The sequence below is a fragment of the Cavia porcellus genome, unplaced genomic scaffold, assembly GCF_034190915.1.
Source record: "Cavia porcellus strain 051 isolate PalLab524CR breed Dunkin Hartley unplaced genomic scaffold, mCavPor4.1 scaffold_11, whole genome shotgun sequence".
NCBI lineage: Eukaryota > Metazoa > Chordata > Mammalia > Rodentia > Caviidae > Cavia > Cavia porcellus.
This window is the reverse complement of record NW_026947494.1, coordinates 62,037,053-62,062,186: the sequence shown is the minus strand read 5'-3', so window position 1 is coordinate 62,062,186 and position 25,134 is coordinate 62,037,053. Positions and strand designations below refer to the sequence as shown.

The 25,134-nt window shown below is 45.2% G+C and overlaps 1 protein-coding gene across 5 annotated transcripts in view; it reads left to right on the top strand.

The window, feature by feature from the left end:
* S100z (S100 calcium binding protein Z) overlaps positions 1–25,134 on the top strand; it is a 52,479-nt gene that overhangs the window by 2,971 nt on the left and 24,374 nt on the right. For 2 of the 5 annotated variants that reach the window (XM_063258356.1, XM_063258354.1), the window contains exon 2: positions 20,594–20,741. The exons of 2 other annotated variants lie outside the window; for them this stretch is intronic. In XM_063258356.1, the coding sequence (XP_063114426.1) occupies positions 20,711–20,741 (31 nt within the window). In that variant the 5' untranslated portion in view covers positions 20,594–20,710. Of the gene's footprint in view, positions 1–9,657; positions 11,736–20,593; positions 20,742–25,134 lie in introns of those variants that run through there. One more of the 5 variants, XM_013152923.3, reaches the window with a different exon arrangement.

The window sequence follows — 25,134 nt, the reverse complement described above, 5'->3', positions numbered from 1 at the left end:
GTTTCCTGTGTTTTGTAAAAGGAGAACCCTAATGAACAGAAGACAGCCCCTTGGCTTGCCCCCGAGTTACTCGTTAACCTTGGTGTGGGCAGTGTCTCCTGGAGACTGTTTGACTTTCTTACGGGTTTTATTAGCTGGGCTAGTGTTGAGGGAGACCATTTACCCTGAAAGAATGGTCACAAAATCCACTCAAAGTGTACATAGGGAGAGGGCTTGGCAATTGACACCTTATTTCTCAGCCTGTGGTCCCAGAGGTTGGGAGCTGAGGAATTTGGAGTGAGGGGCAATAGGAAAGAAAGGGTAGGAAGAAAGTTCCCACAGGTAAAGTGACATGACTGGGACTTGGTTTTCTGGGGAGACTGGGTCAACTCTAAACTTGAAACCCTGTGAACAAATAATACATTTTTTTTATTTAAGGAGAAAAAGAAACAAAAACAGAAAAAGGGTACAAGTTATACAGAATTTCAGAAAAAATAAACAATAGGAAATCACTAGTTAATAGATTACATATTGTCATCTTAGAAATAGTTGTTCAAGTTACAAAATTAAAGCATATAAAGTGGGCTTTCAAACATTGAGTCTGCAAACAGTTCTGTTCAATGATCTAACAAAACTCAGTAATATGGTTATCTATCTTACACACTTAAATATACATGCAGTTATATCCTTTAGAGCACTTTCTTTTCCTCTTTTGTACAATGACAATTACACATTTTGGGTTTTCTTACTCCCACAATTCTTATTACTTTTTTTTGAAGAGAGTAAAACCAAATGTGACATAACAGAACAGAGTCAGTCAAATCAAAAGGATGGACATAATACTGCAATTTTTTTTTGTCTTTTTTCATTTTTATCGGTACCAGGGATCGAACTCACGACTGCCTGCTTGCAAGGAAGGTGCTTATGCCGCTGAGCTAAATCCCCAACCCCAGGATGGACATAATAGATAATTTAAAAACAAAATACAAGGTGATCAACAATGGTTACCATACTGTCTCTTGCTATCTTAAAAAGAATTGCCTATATCATCAGTTATAATAAAATTGAACAAAACAATAAAGAGTAAAACCAAAACATTGGAGACAACAGGACTTTAAAAGAAGATAATAGTCAACCGGAATGGGCATCATAATGAACCTTACTGTCTTTACAGTTGTTGCCTATACTTTCGAACTTGGTACTATCAAGCAAAGCAGAATAGAGGAAAATCAGTCAAAGCAAGATGGTGAGGGCTGTACAGGGTTTCAAATCAAGTTAATAGGAAATCAAAGTGGGTTACTATAATGTATCCTGCTTTTTAAATTTTTCTCTTAATTAAAAAGATAAAAATAAAAAGGTAAATAATTTTAAAAAAGAAGACTGAGATAAAAGAGGGCATAATAACAAAACAGCGCAGGTGAAAGCATAACCATTTAAGCAAAATAGTGTTTCGCCACAGGATATCCTGACATAAAAGTAGTTACCATAGTGTCTCTTTCCTTGAAATCTTTGAGTATAACTTCATATACTGTAACACCAAACATATCAAGACAATGTAAAACCATTCAAGGGAATGACAGTATTACAGGATATTTAGAACCAACTATCAGAAAATGAACAATGGTTTCTGTATAATCTCCTTGTCTATAACATTTTTTCTTATATTATCACATATAATAAAACCCAATAAGATATAACCTGTTAAGACCGATGGAGACGGAAGAATAAAAGCTTGATGGGACTTCAAAGCAAGACGATACTAAATCACCACTAGCTATTATGATGTCTTGTTTTCTCCAAAATAGCTGTTCCTACCATTCAATCTTCTCTGCCTCATTTCTGTTGAGCTCTTTTTCTGTCGTTTGTTGTCAGTTTGTCTTCTTCATTTCACTTTCTGCTCCATTCATTGTGGCCTCTCTGCCACTGTTTCTGAAGTCTTGGTATTTTCCTTTTTTAGAATATCCTGCAGTATTCTCTGTAGAGTTGAATTGATGGTTGCAAATTCCCCTAGTTCCTTTTTATCCTGGAAGCACCTTGTTTTTCCATTAATTTCTAGGGACAGTTGTGCAGGATATATCAATCTTGGCTAGAGGTTGTTATCTTTCAAAGCTTGAATTGTTTCCCCCCACGCTCTTCGTGATTTGATGGTTTGTGCCAAGAAGTCTGCTGTAATTCTGATCGGTGTTCCCTTGTAAGTGATCTGTTTCTTGTCTCTGATGGCTTTTAATATTCTGTTCTTATATTGGATTTCTGGAATTTTGATTATTATATGCCTGGGTGTAACTCTGTTTGGGTTGTAGGTGGCTGGGGTCCTGTATGCCTCATACATCTGAGTATCTTTACCTTTTGCTAAATTAGGGAAATTCTCTTGGATTATTTCTGTGAATAGCATTTGTAGTCCATTTGTTTGTGTCCCTACTTCTTCTTTTATGTTCTTAATTCTTAAGTTATAGATCCTCTTATCATCTTCTAGCCTTTGTATTATTGCTGTTTGTTTTCTTGTTATTTTTAAGAAGTTTTTCATCTCATGCTCCCATATTACAAATGTGCCCTCCAATTCAGATAATCTATCCTTAGTTTCTTTCAAGCTGTTATGCCAGCTTTCGTTAGTTTTTAGTTTCCTGGTAATCTCTTTGAACCTGCTTCACATCTATGTTTTCTCTATTTTCTCCATCAAACAATTCTCCCCTTTTTTTCTGTTCTTCCATTCTACCAACTGTTTTTTGGGGGGGCAGTGCTTAGCATTTCTCTAACTATTCTACTTATATCTTGCTTTATTTTGTTAAATACTTCATTTTTAAACTTGTCTATGAGGCTCTGGAGATATCGCTTTATGTCTATTGGTGCCGTGTTTGATATTGCATGTTTTCTGTCTTCCTTTGCGTTTCCCTTTCCTGGATCAGTGTTCTCAGGATTGGGGACTGAGGACCCTTTCTTGTTGCTTCCTCTTCCCATAGTTTTTGTTCCTTCCATACAAGCGAATGTAGGAGGCCCAATTTTTTTCTCTTTTTCCGCTATAGTTTGTTTGAATTGCGCCAGTTAGGTGTTCCTGCCCACTGCAGTGTACAAGGGAGACACAGACCTGGGCAGCCTCTGCTGGGCCCGCCCCTCCAGGTCAACCTACTGAAGGCTTCACCACTAGGGTGCACCTCCAGGGCCTGGGACCTGGTTTGGGCTAGCCTGCTGGGTCTTAGTCAGCGGCGTCACACAGGCCAGGCACTCCCCACCAATCTCGCTTGAGAGGGGAATATGCCACTAATGTCACTGCAGCACCCTGTTCCGGCAAGTCTGCCCATTCCCAATATGTCCCTTGCTGGAGCCTCCTACTCTATGAAAGGGTCCCTGTTCCGCTCACTCACCGCAAGTCAATGTAGGGCTCCCTGCTAGTCCCACTCTTAACTCTGTTCGCCGATTCCCACTCTCAGAGCTTTTGTGTGTTTCTCTCCCTGCCCTGCAGATTTGGATGCAGCAGCGGCAGCAGGAAGTTCTAATTGCGGCTTCCAGTGGTGCGGGTTCTAGCTTCCGCGCTGAGATTTTATCTGTTCTTGTTATAGTACCAGGATTGGATTTCCAGTTGGTTTCTCTTAGCTTAGTTCATTCCTGGGTCGGCAGGATGTATCTCCCCTTGCTTAGGACTCCTCGTACCGCACCATTCCTGGATTTTAAGCCGGGCATCTCAGAGAGCCTCCGTAGCTGCTGCTATCTATCCACCATGTTCTTCTGGAAGTTTAACAAATAATACATTTTATCAGCACTCAAGAAGCTGAGGCAGGAGGATCACTGCGAGTTTGAGGCCAGCCTGGGCTATAAAGTGAGCTCAAGGCCAGTTTAAGCTACATAAGGAGACTCTGTTCAAAAAACCAAACTAAACCAAAGAAATAATTCATTTCACAGTAATGAAAGGAATATGTTGTGTAGACTGTCCTGTAATCTATTTTTTTATTTTTACTGACTAAATCTGTTCATCTAAATTGACCCACACCTTTTTTTTTTTTTTTTTTTTTTTGTCTTTTTTGAGACAATGTCTCGCCATGCAGTTCAGGCTGGCCTTGAGCTCACTTTGTAGCCCAGGCTGGTCTCAAACTCGCAACAATCCTCCCACCTCAGCCTCCCGAGTGCTGGGATTACAGGTGTGAGACCCACACTTCTGTAGTGGAACTGTGAATGTCATGTTGGTGAAGTAGTCCCTTCCCTCACCTCCATTTGTAGTACTGAGATTGAATCCAGGATCTGTGCACCAAGCCACATCCCCAACACTTTATGAGCCAGGATCTTGGCAGGTTTCCCAGGCAGGCCTTGAATTTGGGCTCCTCCCCCGCTAGCCTCCTAGAGTACCTGATCTGAGGTCACGTGCCTCCACACCCTATTTAATTCATATTTTGCTAGGTGTTGAGATTAACATTTGATTCACCATGAAAAACAATGGCCTCATAAATATTGTACATTTAGTAATTGCCTGCAATTTAGCCAGTTCCCTGTGAGACAAATTCCTGGAAGTTGCTAGGTCATAAGATAAGTACATTTTAAATTGTGTCATTTTTTTTCAAATTATCCTCTGAAAGGATTGTACCAGTTTACTCTCCTCTGGGACAGAAGCATTCAAGTAAGACAAGTGGAAAAGAGCCAAGCGTCATCCTCCCAGAGAGAGCGGCTTTCTCAGTTCCGGAGTGAGGCTCTGTGTAGCCTTCAGACTTGGCCCGCCAGTGTGAGTTAAATCTCATACCCATGGGAGGGCCTGTTGTCAGTCTTGCCACAGCTGACTGACAGTATAGTGTGACTGTCTTTCCTCTAGGATGTGTGGAACAGCGTAGCGCTGGATTAGGATGAGGGACCCGTGCTGTTTTCTGTGGCTCTGCCTCGTGGGTCATGTGGGCCAGCTGCAACCTGTATGTTCCGGCATGTTCCTGCATGGTTGGGTCCAGAAACAGAGGAGCTCTTGTAGCCAGGCACTGTGTACTAATGCAGTTGACCTTGTGTCTTTGGGCCCCACTCTAGGGATCATAAACGTCACATGGGCTGGCAGCCAGGAGCTAGGACTAGCATGTCTGCTCCCGTCCTTGTAGGAGCATAGGACCTGGGACAGGGCCAGATCTGCGCCCTGATTTCAGCTACAATGCTTGCCAGTTTTAGAGAACACAGTTTATAGGAGAGTTTTAGTTTTTCAGTCCTGGGGGTTGAACCCAGGCCTTCACACTGAGAATTGCTAATCTTGAGACAGCCTGGCTAAGTTGCTCCCGCCGGGCTTGAATTTACAGCCCTCCTGCCTCAGTCTCCCAGAGTGCTGGCATTGCAGACGTGTACCGTCACACCCTGCTTCCTTACTTTAATTTAGTTTTAGGGCACCTATACGTGAGACAAAACGGGTTATTTTTAACTTACTGAGTAAGACTGGTCCATTTGCTCCACCAGATGATCTACACTGCTGTCCATTTTCCTGCAAGGACAGGAGCTGTCTGACTGAACAGTATGCCCTCGTGTGTGTGTGTGTGTGTGTGTGTGTGTGTGTGTGTGTGTGTGTGTCTGTCCCACGTTTTCCTCGCCCATTTGTCTGTTGGTGAGCACGGAGACTGTTTGCACAGTTTAGCTATTGTGAGTTGTGCTGCTATAAAAACGCACGGGTATGGAGGCATCACCATAGCAGCTGCCTTTAACCCTTTTGGATCAGATGGGTGCTCTAGTGTAAGTTTGTGAGGACTCTCCATACTGATTTCCACAGGGGATTTACCTTTCCACCAGAGTGTGGAAAGACTCTCTCTCTTCCATTCCTGCCAGCATATTTTGTTCTTTTCTTCCCTCCCTCCTTTTTTCCTCCTTTCCTTCCTTCCTTCCTTCCTTCCTTCCTTCCTTCCTTCCTTCCTTCCTTCCTTCTTTCCTTCTTTCCTTCTTTCCTTCCTTCTAGGCTGCCTTGAACTGGTGGTAGGTGATAGCTCTGCCTCAGTCTCACGGAGTCCTGGGGTTGGGGGTTGTGGTGGCTTCTCTTGTGTGCTTGATGACAGCCTCTCTGGGCTGTGAGAGGAAATTTCCTGTACTTCTGATTTGCATTTCCCTGATAGCTGCTGGAGCCCAATCGGGAGGCCTGTGCCAATACCTATGCTTGGAGAGTGTTTCCCAGTACTCTCGGCTAGCAGTTTCCACTTCAAGTCCTAGCCTTACTTCTGTGCTTCCTTTTGATTTGATTTTAGCACAGGAAGGGTGGAGCTCTCTTCAGACTTCTGCATGTCAGTATCCAGTTTTCCAGCACTGCTTGTTGAAGAGTCTGTTCTCCAGTGTGCACATTTGGCTCCTTTGTCAGTAATCAGATGGTGGTGGGTACTTGCTTTCGTTTTGTGCCGAGGCTATTCTGTTTTTATCACTCTAGCTTTCTAGTATAATTTGAGATCCTGTGTTTTTGGTGGCTCCAGTCTTGTGTTTTTGTTGCTGCTGTTGTTGTTTGTCTTGTCTTGTTTTGTTTTGTTTTTGTCTTTTTGGGGCAGGGTCTTACTGTGCAGTTCAGGCTGGCCTTGAGCTCACTTTGTAGCTCAGCGATCCTCCTGCCTTAGCCTCTGAGTGCTGGGATTACACGCATGCGCCACTACACCCAGCTAATGTCTTGTTTTTTGAGACAGGGTCTTGCGAGGTAGCCCAGGCTGGCCTCGAATTCATGGGAATCTTCCTGCTGAAGCCTTGTGAGCACCGCACGTGCCACCACACCTGACAGTTTTGCTCTTTTTGCTTAGGATTTCTCTAGCTACTCTAGGTCTTTCGTATTTCCTTATGGTTTTTTGTTTATTTGTTTGGCTTTTTGAGGCAGGTTTTCCACTATGTAGCTTAGGGTGGTCTTGAACTCACTGTGTAGCCCAGGCTAGTCTCAAACTCTCAGCGACCCTCCTGCCTCAGCCTCCCGAGTGCTGGGATTAAGGTATGCACCATCTTGTCTAGCTTTGTTACCATGTGAATTTTAGAATTTTTTTCCTACTTCTGTGAAGAATGGTGTTGGTATTTTTATAAGAAGTGCATTGAATCTGTAGATTGCTTTTGGTAATAGGGTAGTTTATACAATATTAATTCTGGCCAGGGCTGGTGGCACATACCTGTAATCCCAGCACTTGGGAGGCTGAAGCAGGAGGATTTCTATGAATTTGAGGCCAGCCTGGGCTACATAGTAAGTTCAAGATCAGCTTGAACTATATAGCAAGACCCTGCCTCAAAAAACAAAACAGTATTAATTCTGATTCATGAACAAAAGAAGTCTTTACATTTCCTAATGTCTTCAGTTACTTTTGTCAGTCAGTATATTATAATTATCTTTATAGAAGTCTTTCACCTTTTTGGTTAGGTTGACTCCTAGATTGCTTTTTAAAGCTATTGTGAATGGGATTGTTTCCCTGGACTCTCTCAGCAGGCTCAATCTTGGTGTATTAGGAAGCCTAGTGATTTGTATATGTTGATTTTGTATCCTGCCCTTGGTTGATTTGCTTAGCAGACCTAAAATGGTTCTGGTGGGTCCTAGGGTCTCTGTGTAAACATCATTTCACCTGCTAATTGGGATGCTTTGACTTCTTCCTGTCCTATTTGTTCTGCTCTTTTTTCTCTTGCCTGAATGGGCTGTTTACAGTTTAGGCACAGAGATGGTCAGGAGTAGTGGTGTGACTGGCTGTCCTCTCCTTCCTGATTTTATAGGAAATGCTTTCAGGTCAGTGTTATTTTGTTTTGTTTTGGTACCAGAGATCTAACTCATGACCTCTCACTTACTGAGCTAAATCCCTAGCCCCATGTTACTTTGTCTTTTTGTAACAGCTTTATTAATCACACAATGGCAACTGTAGGTGCGCTTGTTTAAAGAGTACAAGTTCAGTGGCTGTCAGTAGATGCAGACTGCACCATCACCACTGCCAACTTGAGACCACATTCATTCCATTTTCAACCAGGGGAGACACCTTAGTTGTTACCTGTTGTGGCAATGGCTCATGTGCTCACTATGGATTTGCCATTCCAGACATTTCATATAAATGGAATCATATAATACATGGACCTCTGTGACTGACTTCTTTTATGTAGCCTACTTTTTTCAAGGTTCACCTGGGTTATGGCATGTGTCAATACTTAGTTTTCTTTTATTTTTATTACCTTTTTTTGAGACAGAGACTCCCTGGGTGCCCAGGTTAAACTTACCGGTTGGCATGATCCTCCTTGTGCTCAGCCTCCTGGGTGCTGAGACTGTCAGGATGCACTCCCGTGCCCAGCAGCAGCACACCATTTCTTTCTGTCACTAAATAATGTTTCCTATGGATGCATCTCACTATATTCATTCATCTGTGGATAGATATCTGGGTTGTTTTCATTTTTGAATACTGTGAATGTTGCTGTGAGCATTCAAGTGCAAATTTTTGTGTGGGCATGTGTTTTATTTCTCTTGGAGTTCAATGAGGGTCATACAATAGTCGTTTTTAACAATTTATGGAACTGCCGCTATCTGAACTTTCCAGGCACTGAAATAAATCTCATATAAAATTTCATCCTATGATATTTCAGTGTATATCCATAAGAGACGGGAACTTCTTTTTTCTTTGTTTGTTTGTCTGCTTGTTTGTTTTGAGACAGGGTCTCACTATGTAGCCCAGGCTGGCCTCAAATTCACAGTAATTATCCTGCCTCAACCTCCCAAATGCTAGGATCTTAGGTGTGGGCCACCAAGCCTGGCAGGAATTTCTTTTCTAAACATACCCATAACACAGTAATAGTGTGAAGTAACAGTATTTTCTTAGTACCATGTAACCAGATTTCAGTCATTGCTCACATTTGTAATTGTCTCCTAAATGCTATTTGTTTGAGTGAAGTTCCAAGGAAGGTACACACATTGTATAACTGATACATTTTTAAAGTCATTTAGTCTAGTAAATTTCACATCTGTACCTCTTTCCCTCTCATTTTTTTTCTTGCATTGTAAATTATATTTTGGAATAAGGTGCTTAATCTTGTAGCATTCCTACAGCCTGGATTTTGCTGGCTCCATCCCACGAGTGTTATTGAGCATGTCCCATTTCTTCCCAGACTGAAAGGACTGTAAAGGAATTATACCACGCTCCTAGAGCAGGACACAGATGTGTCATCTGCATACTCACCTGTCCAATGACCTTGACGTCCGAGGGCTTGCCTGCCGTCAGCTGGCCTCCACGGGAAAGTCCCCAGGAGGCCAGCACAGCATCCTGGAGTCCCTGCCTGCCCTAGAGACTGTCCATGTGGCAGGGAGGGACCACCTGCTGGCCCTGGGATTCTCCCTGAGATGAGTCTGACTGGACGCCTGCAGGTGCAGTGGATGGAGGCTGTTGAAAAGTGGGGAGTCTAAGTGAGGCTTCTGTCTGGTACCCAGTGAATTTGGGAAGCAGTTGCTACCCAGTCCTAAATTGTTGTTGACTGGCTTTTGATGGGCATGTGCGAAACAGTGGAGGACCCATGTGTGGGGGAGGTTTGTAGAAAACAAGCTGAAACACTGTTGGTCTTTTCAGGAGTCCTAGAAACCAGTGTTCAACATGTTCCCCACAGTCTCCCAATACAAGGGTCCTGGTCATCCCAGGAAGGTCCCTAGACAGGCCTTTGGGCTGATCTCCTAGTTCCCCTGTCATCTGACTATTTTCATTAAGGCAAAGTAGCCCTACGTCCATGCTGAGTTTGGTGTCTGACACTTCGCCCACCTTTCAGGTGCTGGAGTCAACAAAACCTCCAAGGGCAGAAGTCTCATCGGGAAGAACCATGAACGCCTCCCGGTCACCAAAAAAGGCGTCACAGTGGCTCCAGGCTTTGCAGTGAACGAGGTCTCCGCGTCCATTCTCACTGGGAAGCTGACTACCGTCTTCCTCCCGGCCGTCTACATCATCGTCTTTGTGGTGGGGTTGCCTAGCAATGGCATGGCACTCTGGGTCTTTCTCTTCCGGACGAAGAAGAAGCACCCGGCTGTGATCTACATGGCCAACCTGGCCTTGGCGGATCTCCTGTCGGTCATCTGGTTCCCCCTGAAGATCTCTTACCACATACATGGCAACAACTGGCTCTTCGGGGACACCCTCTGCAAGGTACTCATCGGCTTCTTCTATGGCAACATGTACTGCTCCATCCTCTTCATGACCTGCCTCAGCGTGCAGCGCTACTGGGTCATCGTGAACCCCATGGCGCACCCCAAGAAGAAGGCCAACATTGCCATCGGGGTCTCGGTGGGGATCTGGCTGCTGATCCTGGTGGTCACCATCCCTCTGTACATCACGAAGCAGACCCTCTATATCCCGGCCCTCAACATCACCACTTGTCACGACGTACTGCCCGAGGAGGTGCTGGTGGGGGACATGTTCAGCTACTTCCTCTCCTTGGCCATCGGAGTCTTTCTGTTCCCAGCCCTCCTCACGGCGTCGTCCTATGTGCTCATGATCCGAGCGCTCCGGTCCTCGGCCATGGATGAGCACTCAGTGAGGAAGAGGCGCAGGGCCGTCAAGCTGATCATCACCGTCCTGGCCACGTACCTCATCTGCTTCACACCTAGTAACCTACTCCTCGTGGTGCATTACTTCCTGATCAAGAGCCGTGGCCAGAGCCATGTCTACGCCCTGTACATCACCGCCCTCTGCCTGTCCACTCTCAACAGCTGCATTGACCCCTTCATCTACTACTTCGTCTCTCAGGACTTCAGGGACCATGCCAAGAATACCATCCTCTGTCGCAGCGTCCGCACGGTAAAGCGGATTCAGGTCTCCCACACCTCCACCAAGTCCTCCCGGAAGTCCAGCTCTTACTCCTCAAGCTCCACCAGCGTGAAAGCCTCCTACTGAGCCTCCCTGCCCCGAGGGCAGAAGCTCCAGCTGGGGTGCAGTGGCTCCTGTGGAGGGGCTGGTGTTCCAGGACTGTGGGAGTAGACGACTCCCCTAGAACCCAGGATGCAGCGTCAGAAGCCAGTATTCGGATGGCCCAGAAACTGATCTGACCAAAGCAGACTTTTTAGATTGTGGAGAAAAGATAGAAACCTGTGGTGCAGAAACTATGCCTAGTTTCTAACTATAAGTGATTGTTCTCATCTCACGTCTGATAGCCGCAGTGTGGGGCTCCCAGGGAGCCTCAGTCTAATGGACCAATTTTCCAGATGGAAAACAAGCTGGGCCCATGGCAGGGAGCTGTGAGCGGTGCTCTCGGGGTGAATGAGAGACTCCAGCTCCCCACTGCAATGGGTGACGCTGCGCTGTGCATGGAGGGCATCTCCAAGGCCATGTGTGGTTCACGCCCACTCGAGGCAGAGGACCTTTGCCCGAGAGCTTTTCACTTGACAGAGTAACCTTGGCTTCTGAAGACAAGAGCCGGAAAGAGTGTTTTATTCTTTTCCTGTTCTGCTCGGAATGAAATTCATTGTTGATGTACTAGGACTTTCGGTTATTTCTTTGTTATCTCCTTATGGTTCCATATGTATTATCATGCCGGGAAAGTACAAAGTGGATCTTAAACATGGAAATCAACTTTACTGTAGGATCTTACTGACTGCAGCCCAAGGAGAACATTTACCACTTAGTGTTTTTCAGAGTTATGATTGGCGTATTTATTGTCCAGTTTTGTTCACTTGTCAAATAAGAAATTTGACCACTAGAACCACTTCTGTTGGAAAACAGCGTGAATGTTTGAGGCTTGTGACATATTTAAAAGGGACTTGACTGCAAAGTGACTGTGCACCTGTTGTATTATGATTTTTAAAAACTTTTATTGTATGGTTGATTTATAAATAATACATTGTTTTTTATAATTTATATCTGAGCTGTGTGTTTTGTTTGAAAAATGAAGTGGGAGAAGATGCAGCTGCCTTGCTCTTCTAAAAAGTGTGATTCTCATCCCTTCTTCATTGCTGGGATCAAACGCAGAGTCTTACAGCATTCACAACATATGCTTTATGTTAAAAAATTATCATACAACACCCGGCATGGCAGCCCACGCCTGTAATCTCAGCACTCAGGAGGATGAGGCCGGAGGATTGCTGTGAGTTTAAGGCCAGCCTGGGCTACAGATAGGGAGTTCAGGGCCAGCCTGAAACTGCATAGTGAAACTGTCTCAAAAAGACAAAAATCAATAACATTACTGTACATAATGCTGGGCAGCAGCTTTTTCCATTTAGGTTATGTTTTAGCTCCCAGCACTCTGGGAGGCTGAGGCAGGAGTACCGTGGGAAGCCCAGCCTGGGCAGTTTAGTGACTTAATGAGACCCAGGCTCAAAGTGAAAAAATTAAAAAGCAGCCTGAGGATGTAGCTGGGGGTGGGAGGGGGGGCTAGGTTTAATCCCTCTATGTATTTGGTCATTGCTCGACTTGATGGCTCCTTAAATTGTTCCCACCTTTTCTTTCTTTTTTTCTTTTATTCTTTGGAAATATTGGGGATTAGGCCTAGGGGAACACTGAGAAACATTCCAAGAAGCTCCCTCCCCTTCAATTTATTTTGCTTATTTGCTATTTTTTGTTTATTTTGTGGTAATGCAGATATATATATATATATATATATATATATATATATATATATATCTTTTAAGGTTTTTTTTCTGAGACAAGGTCTCACTATATAGTTTATACTGGCCTTGAACTCAGTATTTCTCCTGTCTCATCCTCTCAAGTACTGGAATTACAAGTGTGTACTACCAATGCCCAGTTTTTAAATTTTAATAGTTACTGTACTGAAGATTGAATTGAGGGAGGGCCTTTGCACTGAGCTCTATCCCCAACTCTTTTTAAATTCTTTTTGTTTCTTTTTTTTTTTTTTTTTTAATACCAGGGTCAAACTCATGACATACTTGCCAGGCAGGCTCTATGCCACTAAATTGGCGTCTATATCCCCAGTCCTCTTTTCCTTCCTTTCTTTCTTCGGTTCTTCATTTCTTTCTTTTTTTGAGACAAGGTCTAAGTTACTAAATTGTCCAGGCTGGGCTTAAATTTGTGATCCTCCTGCCTCAGCCTCCCAGATTGCAGAGGAATTACATGCATACACTGTATATGTATGTATAGATGTTTGTGAGGACCTTTTTGGAGGACGTTTCTGGAAATGGAGAGGTCAGGTCAAAAGTCAGATGAATTTTATGGCTGGGGTTCAGCCCTGAGGTAGAGCACCCCTCAGACACAGACCAGGCCTTGATTGAGTCTCTCACAGTAAAGAGAGCTTGGGGTTGGTATCATGTTTATATTTGGAGTAACTTTTGCCAAATTGTGTGACACCAAAACGATACATTAACACCTAACTCCTGAAATGTTTGTTCACACTTGATGCCATTAATGTTTTGAAAACATTGTTCCTGGTACTGGAGATTGAATCATCCAGGCAAGCACTATGCCGAGCTGTCCCCCTTTGTAGTTTTATTTTCAGACAAGGTGTTGCTAAGTTTCCTAGGCTGGCCTTGAATGTGTGACCCTCCTGCCTCAGTCTCCCAATTCCTATGGATCCAGGCATGTACCACTGTCATGAAATCTGAAATTTGGCTAATGTGACTAGCCTGAAATTGCATTGTTTCAAGCTGAAAGTGGCTGAATATGCCTGACTGTGATCCCAGCACCATGGGAGACCATGTCTCAAAAAGGGGCTGGGGATGTGGCTCACTGTGAAGGCCCGAGGTTCAACCCTGCTAGAAATAGCACCTGCTTTGACTTGCACCAGGGAAGCTGCACCACCTTTTCTTAGGAGGAGGTGACCAGGGTCAGATGCTGGGCATGTTCATGGCTCTCACAGGCATCAGGAGTAAGCGGGATTTGATTACAACTCCTCTCCCCAAAGATTTGCCTCCCACAGTTTCGCCTCCCACAGTTTTATTGACAGAAGCCAAACTGCTGCACCATTCTGCTCCACAGGAAACATTCTTATAGTTCTGTCATCTCTCTGTCATCTATCATCTATCTATCTGTCATCCCGCTGTCTGTGGTCTGTCACCTACCTACCCATCTATCATTTATCTATCATCTGTCATCTGTCATTTGCATTTGTAGAGTCTGAGCCCAGGGACTATGCTCTCCTGGCAAGGCTTCCACCACTGTGCTTCACCTCCCACATCAGTTTTTGGAGGGCTGAGCTGGACAGGACTGCTATTGGACCCAGCGCCTTCACACTGGGCTACATCTCCAGTCATTTAACATAAAATAAACACCATTATTGCATGAGCTGAGCCAGGAGGGAGGAAGACTCATTTGCTTTATTGGGTCTCAGTTTTCCCCAGGCAGAACTTGGGCTCCTTGTCGTCCAGCACTCCATCTTCTCCACCTCACAGGCCTCACCTCAAGGCAGCGTGTCACCTGCCCCACTGCACAGCTCCTCCAGAAAACGTGGTTGTTTTCTTTCCTCCTACTTTCTTTTACTAAGTTGTCCAGCCTCAGGTAGAATTTGCAGCCCTCCTGCCTCAGCCTCCCAAGTGCTAGGATTGCAGGTGTGTGCTCTCAGCCAGCTAGAAAGCCCTCCTTGTATAAAAGTAAGGGCAGATTGTGGTCTTGGCTTCCAGGGCCCGAATGCTAAGCTGACTCAGTGGCAGGTGTCTTGTTTTGTTTGTTTTCTGGGTATTTCTTTGTGTGCTACTGCAGTTCTTTACAGCAGGAGTTTCAAGCCTGTAATTAATTTCCTGGTTATCAAGATTTCCCAGATCCTGGGGCTTTAATGTCATCAGTATGCATAGTTTAGTGATTATGGTTTCCTTTCTGAGCCTTTAGGCCTTTGAAGGCACTCATTACAGAACTGGGCTGAGATTGGACCTCATCCCAAAGGGAGGGAGCAGGGGGCAGGTAGGTGCCCAGGCAGAGCCACGAGGCCAATCCCTTCCAGTCCTCCTACCCTGAAACTTGGCAGGGAGTGTTACACTGGCTTGTGAATATTGGGAGCCAGGAAACGCTTGGGGGGATGTTTGAGCCCTCTTGCCTCAGCAGGTCCACTCCTCCCAGCATGAGCAAGTGCCTCCCGCCTCTGCACACAAGTGAGAGGTGCAGCAGGAACCAGAGCTCTGTGTCGCCTGCTCCCAAAGAAACCCAGCCTGTGAGCCTGTGGGCAGTTCCAGCTAACAAGTGGCTGCCAGCAGCTCCTGGCCTGGAAGCGGTTCCTCCACCCATTGCACAACCACCCGCTGCATGATGAATGCCAATAACTGAATTGGTTCCTGCCTGAGCATCGAGCAGCGACTCCTCCTGGGGCTGATGTCAGTGAAGCACACCGATGATAAAAACAGCAGAGAAACGCAACCTTCTGGTACAGAGTTGGTGAGCCGGTGGCTCACATGCCTCAGTGAGCTGCCCGTCATCACTGAATGCTCTGAAAGGCTCGCTTAGCGCTGCTCCAGTATTTGGGCCCCTTACAACCTCCAAAACATTGCTTATTTCCAACGCTAGGTCTAGAGAATGACAGAAATAAAAAAAGGCATGAAAGATGAGGACTCCACAGGGTCCCTAGGGTGGCTGCTCTCCCTAATCTGGCTTCTTACACTTTTCAGTACTGAGGCTTTGGACCCAGAGCTTCCTGCATAGGAGGCAAGTGCTGTGCCATCAAGCTACCTCCATTGTCCTGAATCGCTGACCCCTAATAAAACTGTAAAAGTAACAAAAGGTGCACGTGAAAAAAATCTCAATACTCTTAAGAACATACTGTACTGTGAAAAATGAATCTGGCTCCTCTTTGTGCCCATATCGAAGCCCAGAGAGTCTGTCCCCTGAAATGTAATGTCTCCTGTGCGTGTGTAACTGTGTTTTTTTTTTTTTTTTAAATTGGTACCGGGGATTGAACTCATGACCGCCTTCTTGCAAGGTAGGTGCTTATGCCACTGAGCTAAATCCCCAGCCCCTGTAACTGTGTTTTCTAAATGTAAGAGTGAGGAGTTAAACTATGTACTAACTAGTTACATAATTTACACATAAATTACCTTGGATGTAGAGGCTTAACTCATATTAAACATTTACTAGCCTGGCTTGAGCACTCATGAATTCAGGAATGGTGAGCAGCTTCTGGTGCAGATCTCATGAGATGGCCGGGCCCAGGGCAAGGTGGCTTGCACATGGGCTGCCCAGTGCTGGAAATTGGCAGTGGGCCTCAGTTTCTCTGCATGGGGGTCTCTCACAGGCTGCTCAGAGATGAAGGCTGTCTTTCTCCAGTCGAGGAACCTGGGGAACTGGGCGAGCTGTATGCCTGGTGAGATTACACACTAACTGACCTCCACCATGCTCTGTGGTCACATAGACCAGTGCCGCTTTCTGCTTCAGTTTGGCAAGGGGCCACATAAGGGCACAGAGAGCAGTAAGAGAGGATCATGGGACCATGTTGGAGACTGAATGCACACTGTGTCTATGAACATATCTTGGACATTATTACTGTATCAGCATTTATTGATTAATCTGTGATTGACTGATTGATTGTAATGGGGGTTGAACCCAGGGCCTTCACACTGAGCTATATCCCCAGCCACTCTTTATTTTGCTAAATCACTAAATTTCCCAGACTGGGCTCAGAGTTGCAAACTTCTTGCCTCAGTCTCCCAGAGTAATGCATTGTAGGCATGTGCCACCATGCCTAGTGAACTTCATTATTTGAAATAGCTATATCCATTTGTCTTACTTACTTCCTCATTACTGAGACACAATGCCCCACAACCACAAGTTAAAGAGGAAAGATTTATTTCAGCTCACAGTTTGTAGAGGCTTCAGTCCATGGTTGACTGACCCCAAGGCAAGAGGAGAAACAATCCATGGCAGGCAAGCAAAAGGCAACCAGCAGCAATCTTCCCTTTCCCTTTGTATTCAGTCCTGGCTGTAAGTCTGTTGGTTAGTACCACCCATACTCAGAGTGGGCTTTCTCATTACCCACATGTAGAACTCTGATAATCCAACCACTGAGCTGATTTAATTATTAGGCATTTATAATCCAGTGTCATACACCCATGATCCAGCCACCTCCCCAAAGCCCCACCTATGAGTGTGTGAGGCTTTGGGGAGACATCTAGATAAGCCATAATGCCATTGTATGCATATGCCCTATTTCATGGAATCTGGCTTATGCTACACAAACAATAATTGAGTAAATATTGTTCATTCCAGCATGTCTTATGTGCCAAGTCATGTTATAGACACAGGGATATTATGCAGAATGAAACATACTGAAACCTGCTCTTATGGTGTTTAATTTCTGATTGCAGAAAGATAGAAAACCAGAAAAATATCCAATATTAGTAAGAACTGAAGGCAAACACTAAAAACGTCCTGAGATGGGGGATCAGGGAAGCAAAACTTAAATTGCAGTAGAAAGGACAAAGGAAAGGAGGAACTCAAGCCAGCACTTTGCTGGAGTAAGGGAAGCAGAGCATGGGCAGGTGGGTTAGAGAGAAAGACAGGCGCTGGTGCCTGAAGGGGTTGTAAGGGAGTAAGAGCTCGAGCTTCCTGTAGGTGAGGTGCCAGGCAGTTGTACTGCTGGTCATCTAAAAGCCACTGGCTGCTGGGTGTGGTGGTGTATGCCTGTAATCCCAGCACTGGGAGGCTGAGACAGGAGGACTGCCATGAGTTCAAGGACAGTTTGGGCTACATAGTGAGTTCAAAGCCAGCCTGAACTGTGTAGAAAGACCTTGTCTCAAAAAAATTAAATTAAATTAAATAAATAAAAATAAAAAGCCACTGGGTACCACATGGAATATGGATTACCAAGGGACAAAAGAGAGCAAGGAGGAAGTTCAGAGTACTTGAACGGTACCTGAATGGTGCTTGAATTCAGGCAATAGCAGGTGGAGTGCAGGCAACTAATGTAAGCTACACTTTGGAAGTTACATCAACTAACTTGAAGAAAAAGACCATAGAGATCGTGGAGATCAAATATTGTGCCTTGGCTCTCTGCTTGATGGTTGGTGGTGAAATGATTGGGAAAGGGCAGGTTTGGAGGCTGAAGATCAAGAGTTGTTTACATCATGACATTTTGAGCACTTAGTTTTCTGTTGCTGTAACAACATACTTGAAGGTTGGTACTTTATAAAGAAAAGAGTTTTATTTAGCTCACAGTTTTAGGGACCAAAAACCCAAGATCAGGAAGTCCCTTTAATTCAGCCTCCAGTGGTGGCCTCATGGTGTGGATGGCATTGCAATGGCACGAGCATGGCAGAAGGGCTCACGCAGACAGAGTCTAGGCAGGCACCTCTTCCAGGGCTGACTTGCTCTCACGGAACTGAGCTGAGTCTCAGGAGGGCTGCATTAATCCTCAGTGACCTCACCACCTTCCACCAGGCCCTGCCTTTGAAAGGTGCCACTCCGCAATACTGCCACGCTGAGAACCAAGCTCCCAGCACTTGAACCTTCAAAAGACGCCGTGAGCCCTGCCCAACCATAGCACTGAGTCGGAGATGCCCACTAGACATCAGTTAGGGCTGCCAAGGGTGTGCTTGGATTTTAGTCTGGATGAGTTTTTGTGAACAACAGTTGGGGATGGAGGTACAGAGTTACCCTATCTCTGACTCTTACAACACAGAGCTTAAGGAAAATCACTGAGAAAGAGAATATAGATGAAGAGGCGGGGCTTAAAACAGAGCTCTTTAGCCCTTAGATTTTGTTTTGTTTTGTTTTGTTTTGTGGTACTGAAGATGGAACCAGGGTTTTGGTACTGAGCTACCTTTCCAGCCCTACTTTTTAAAAATTTTTATACAGGGTCTCACTAAGTCACTAAATTGCCCCATTGGACTCAAACTTGCATCCTCCTGCCTCAGTCCTCCCAGGGTGCTGAGGTTACAGAAGTGTGTCACTGTGCCTGACTAGTATTTAAATAGTTTGAGCAGAGAAGTGGCCAAGGAAAGAGGTAGAACTGTATGGCACCGGGAAAAGTGCAGAGTTTGCTGCCGAGAAGTCCAGTGCAGGAGAGCTCTCTCAGTCTTCAAACACACTGAGTGTTACTGGGGTCCTTGAGATGCAAACTGGGAAGCAGCCACTGGGTCCTACAACATGGACCCACATTACACCTCTGTTCTTGGGAGTGCCATGGTGATGGAGCCAGAGAGGCACGTGTCCAAGAAAGGACAGGAGGAGGGAAGCACACACAGTGCTGGCCCTGCACTGCACTCTCTGCCTTTCAAGGGAGCAGAAGAGTACGGGGCAGGCAGGCGACAGCAGTGGCTTTGGTGTTTAACAGCAGCCGGGATGCTCAGAGACAGCGAAAGGTCCAAGGGCTCTGATGTTCTGTTTCTCTCCATTTCTTCCCCTCCCTCTTCTTTTCTAAAATATGGTCTTGCTATGTCATCCAGGCTGGCCTTGAACTTGTGCTCCTCCCTTCTGAGCCCCCTAATGCTGGAATCACAGGCCTATGCTTGGTGGAGGTGCTGTATTGCTAGAAGTGGGATTTCTGGGTCAAAGGATTTGTGCGATTTTGATCCTAGTGAACTGCTATCCTGAGCTACTGAGTCTGTGTACTCACCTGTCAGCAATGTGGCTTTGCACCCAGGCTCTTTTTTAAATCCTGAGTTTTCAGTGTTAAACATTTGGTAATATGTTTACATTTTGAATGTGGTGACTTCAGGTGTTGAATGAAATGGAGCTCTGTCTTTCCTCCTTGTTTATTTTGCATTTTAGGTACATGTTGCCCATGTTACTTGTCACCACATTGGCAGCCACATCAGAAAGGTGCTGGTCAGGGACAGTGTCCCATTTCTCGCTGTTATCTCTGAGAGGAAACCTCCTTTCTTTTTCTGGGTGTGCTACAAATATGCTGTTCCACCTGGAACCCCCTCTGCCAAGGTCTTGCTATTTAAGTTCAGGCCTGCCTCAAACCCATGGCTCCTCTTGCCTCAGCCTCCTGAGCAGCGGGCTATGTTTGGCTCATCTATGGTTCTCCTGTGGACGACAGAGGGCATGCTGGGCACTGAGGCTTGGCAGCTCACTCCTGGACCAAGGGATTAAGCCTTGGCATTTGGATGGGTTCTTCCTCCTACTTCTCCTGGTAGCCTGGGGTGAAGAATTTATTTATATATCTATCTACTTATTTATTGGTACCAGGGATTAAATTCACCACCTTGAGCTTGCCAGGCAGATTTAAATCCTAGGAAGGAGTGTGAGCCTGGCCCAGAGCCCAGAGAGGGCCCACATCCAGTTCTCCCAGGAAAGTTGATGGAGCTTTGCTGGGGATACGACTCACCTGTCCAGATTTATGGTGTAAAAAATGTGCAAGACCAGGCGTAGTGGTGCACACCTGTAGTCCCAGCACTAGAGGGGCTGAAGCAGGAGCGTCACTGTGAGTTTGAGGCCAGCCTGGACTACAAAATGAGTTCAGGTTTAGCTTGAGCTCTATAATGAAATCCTGTCTCAAAAAGACAAAAAACAACAGCAATAACAACAACAAAAATGTGCGAGCTTCCCTCCCACCCGGCTCCCCAACGGTCACTTGAAATGGGGTTCAGGGTCACATGATTTCACTTGGGGATGTCTCAGCATCTCTAAAGGACAAGGACTCTGAAAATCATGCCTTAAAAATTCGCTAATGTCAATACCCCATCTGTGTTTGCATTTCTACCCCTCTGAAATGTCAGAAGTGTTTTTTTTCTTGCTTGCTTGCTTGCTTTTTAATCAGAATCTAAAGGTCAAACATTGCAATTGCTAATGTCTTTATATCTGTTGTGTTTTTTTCTCCTCCTGTAATTTGTTTGCAGACAAAACCAGATGGCTGGTAGACTTCCTCACGGGAGGATTTTGCTGATTGCACCTGGAAGTGGGAATTCTGAAAGCACAAGACAGGCCCCAAGGGCTCAGCTGGCCAAGGCCTCCTCATGCAGCTCCTCCGGAATCTCTGGGGAGCAGGTAGGAATGAAAATGCCCCTCGGCCCCTGCTCCTGAAGACAAGGACAACAGGCTCTCCACATGTGGTTCTGCGGAACATGTCCAGGAGCCCCACAGGGCCAGGGTTCACCCCACAGAGCACAGCGCACTCCTGCGCCTATGAGCCGCTTCCCGTGCCCAGAGCCTACCCTTCTGAAGTCCTGCTGGCGTTGCTTTTCTTGGTTTCCTTCTTAGTTTTCAGGCTGGAAAAACTGGCTATTTTAGAAAGAAATGCTTCAGTCTTCAGAACCTTCTTTTGATTTTTTCTTTCTAGAGTATTCCTTGTAATGGATATTTCCCGACCTGTCTATGCACTGTTTTTATTTAATGTTATTTGGCAAGGCTGGGGCTTGAAACCAGGGCCCAGAGCATGCTAAGTGTGTACTTTATTTATTTATTTTATCTGAGACAGGGTCTCACTTTGCAGTTCAGGCTGTCCTTGAGCTCACTTTGTACCCCTGGCTGGTCTCAAACTCACAACAATCCTGCCTTAGCCTCCTAAGTGCTAGGATTATAGGCATGAGCCACTATGCCTGTCACTAAGCACATACTTTGGCAATGAGCCTCATCTTTGTGTGTTTATTGGCAAGTAAAAGCTGATATTTATGGAGTATACGTACATAATCCATATTATGTGTGCAAATTATGTTCTGATACATGCGTATATTGTGGAATGGCTGAATCAAGCTATTTAATTTATATGTTACCTCGTACAGTTAAGGGCAAGAGAAAAAAAACTAAAACACAGTATACTTCTTTAGTTTAAAGGCCATTATCTTTAGCTGGGATATTTTTTAAACAGTTAATCTTCCTAGTCTACTCTAAAAGTGAATGCCTCTAGTAATAATAGCAGGAAGACCAAAGCTGCTAAGAACCAAGAAGGGACAAAAGCCTAACAAAGAGGGGCAGGAAGAGGGATCATCAGTGGATGTGTCTTTTTATGTAGTGTCAGCCAAGTGCAAGGACGTTCACCTGCCGTTCACTCAGCTGCCTGTCTCTTGGGCATCTGTGTTCCACAAGAAGGGACCTGAGGTTTCCCTGAAGCAGATGAGCATCAGCAGACTCTGTCTTCTTATATCACAGCATTAATAACCCCAAAGCCGCGCAGCTCACAGCTCTACAGCAGTACAACGACCCGGTTTACTCTCTTTAACTCTTCAGCCCTGGGTGCTGAAACTTCTCCCGCCTCTGACCAGCTAAGTGGAAGACTGCAGGAGTGCGAGCCAGGCGGATGGAATTCCCTCACCATCTCCCACATTCTTGTGGCTTTGCCTGTCTGTCAGATTGGTTGGTTGGGTTTTTGAGACAGGGTCTCCCTATGCGGTTCAGGTTGGCCTTCAACTCATTGTGTAGGCCAGACTGGCATTCAATTCTTGTTGATCTGCAGGCTCAACCTCAGGAGTGCTGGGACTACAGACGTACGCCACCACACCTGGCCCATTCTTGTTTTCAAAGATCAAATCTAGGGTCTTCCAAGGAACTTTCTGATACAATAGTTTTAGAAAGGATAAAAACATTCATAGCAAAATATAGCTACACAAACTCCTAAGAATTTCTTCCTTTTTTAGTTTTCTCTGTCATGGTCCTTAGCCAATTTTTAAAATGACTTTTTGGAAGTTTTTATCGAACTAGAATTTGAAGTGGTAAAACTTGTATTTGCTAAAAGACCGAGTTGCCAGAGCTGGCTTCCATTTGTCAGTACCTTTAGGTACAAGGGTGGGGCCTCCTCCAGGCCATCAGAACAGAGCTCTGCTGGTGTGGTCCAGCTGGAGGTTCTTCCTTCCTTCTTTCTCCTGTCACCTACTCTTCCTGGTCCAGTCACAACACCAGTGGTACAGGGAACAGCAGGTCAAGTGCAATGGAAAGGACTGATTCAGCTGAGGTCCAGTGTGCCAGTCACCCAAGGACAATGACGAGCAGGGTGCAAACAAAGCATTACTAAATTTCAAACACAGAGCTTTCAGAATTAGCCCATGAGCTGCTATTTCTCAACTGTAAAATTAGTCGATAAATGAGTAAGAAGGCGAGTTTTTCAACTCCTGGCCCTTTAGAGGGATGATGCATAAGAACTGTGGCCTCCAGAGAAATGGCTCAACTTGGTGGATAGGCTGGAAAAAACCTAAGTTATTAAATTATGTCAAACAGTTTGCTTTGGCTGGAGGCATACAAAAGTTTAAAGCGCTCGGCCCCCATTAATAAGGTGTGACATCAAGACAAGAGGAAAATATCTTTACCATGTGAGCCTTGCAATCCTATGTTGACAAAAATTAGTAATTTTTCCCCGAGTATTGGCAAATAAGCACAGGTCGTTGTGCCTGCCAGGCTCACACTCTGAGGTGTATCCCTAGAGCTTCCACATTTTATTTTGAGATGAGGTCTGAGTTGTTCATGATAGGGTGTTCAGCACGATAAAAGAGAATATAAAATAAAAATAGCCTTTATTCTAAGGACGCAGAGAGAACTCCACGACAGTCGGGGCCTGGCTTTCTCTGCCGGAAACGTGGGGCATGGAATATACATATAATTTCCGATTAGGGTGGTGCTTAGGGCAGGCATTGCTGATGATCAAGCAGCCAATTGGATTTTTCTTCACATGCAAACAGGAGCTGGAGAAGAAGCAGGAAGTGGTAGGTGTCCCCACTTTGGCCTCCCGCCTCGTTAGACCACCACCATAATTTCTACTGAGGCAAGAACCATTCATTCCCGTCTTTGTATTGTTAGGAAAAGGGCGAAGTCTCTTTTTCACTATTGTTTGCTGAGAAAGGGGTGCCGTATTGGGGTTCAGGAAGGTTGACGGGATGATGGTTGATGCCCATGCAGAAGCTGGTCCCAGGTGTTTCAGCCAGAACAACTTTATCATTGGTGAATGCCCACATCTTAGGCTGGAAAAACAAAGAGACAAGGTGCTATGAGGAGGCAGGCCACTATCATATCTAAGGACCCAGGGAAGGTAGAAGAAAAGGTGTCTTTGATTTAAATATGCTGTTTCATCAGAAGCACGGTGAGGTAGAATTCTGAAAAATAAGTGAAGAGAGAAGTTATAAGAGGTGATTATTCCCCCATCTGGAAGGGTAACAGTTAAAGGCTTAGGTAGGAAGGGCTTGTCTCTGGTCCAGGAGTTGAGCTGGAAAGAATAAGAGGGGTGGGGAGGGCTGTGGCTGTGTCACTATAAAGGAGCTAAGAGCCTAGGCCTTTAGGGATCTCACGTTTGACTAAATAGCTGAGGGTAGAGAGAGCTAAGACAGTTGTCACATAGCACAACATGAAGACAATACACGTGATGTGGGAGTCTTTAGGAAAGACTGTTAAGAGTCCTGCTAGAAAAAGGATAATTAACAGAATGTAAGGAATTATGAACCAAATTGGATAACAAAACATAACTTAGCCTGAGAGTTGTGGCTGGGAGGCCTTGGTGAGATGGAGATGAGTGGGCGATAGGATGGTGAGATTGAGGGCTGGGAGGGCACTGCTTAGGTTGAGTGATGAGGAACCAGGATGGCAGTCCAGCAACTTTGACTGCTGTTGAGGTTGCAAGAAGACCAGGTAGGGGCCACTCAACCTTGGTTGTAGTACTTGAGATGATTTCCTGTAACAGCATTTTAGGAAGTATATCAGCAGTCTCCTGGTTGTGGGAAAGGCTTTTATCTATCCTTTTTTTTTGTACTTTTACAAACAAAGGTGAGAAGATATTTGAGAGTTTTGTGGCAGGGCATGTGCGTAAAATCTACCTGCCAGTCCTGATCAGGGGTGTGTCCTCAAACTGATGAATAAGAAAGTAAGGGAGTGCTATATGCCCCTGAGGAGAGGTCCTAGCACAGAGATGACAGGTGTGAGTAATCTGAAGAATGATAGCCGTTAGAGAAGGATGTGTGATTACTGGGGCTAAAAGTCTGATAGGGCCTGTGATCCTATAGGAAACAGTTATGTAAATCAGTGATGATGTCTGGCCTGCTGATCTGGCAGAACAAGTTTTGATCCCTGGAAAATCCATCCCTGAGTGTTTTGTGTGTAACCTGGTTTATGAAGTAACTGTAGCTGCTCTGGTGAATAATTAGACTGAGGCAGACTGTTTGGGACTAATGGGAGATTAGGATAGGGCCTTTGTGCAGCTAACTTGGCTTGTGAATCTGCAAAGGTATTGCCTTGAGCAATGGGATCTGCAGAAATTTGGTGTCCCCTACAATGAATAACTGCTGCCTGCTTTGGGAGTAGTGCTGCCTCTAGGAGTTTAAGGATAAGAGGCACATTAATGATGGGGGTTTCCTGAGAGTTAATAAAACCCCTTTCTTGCCAGATAGAGGCATGGGAGTGTAAAATATTAAATGTATACTTTGAATCAGCGTATATATTTATGACTTTGTCCTTTGCTAGTGTA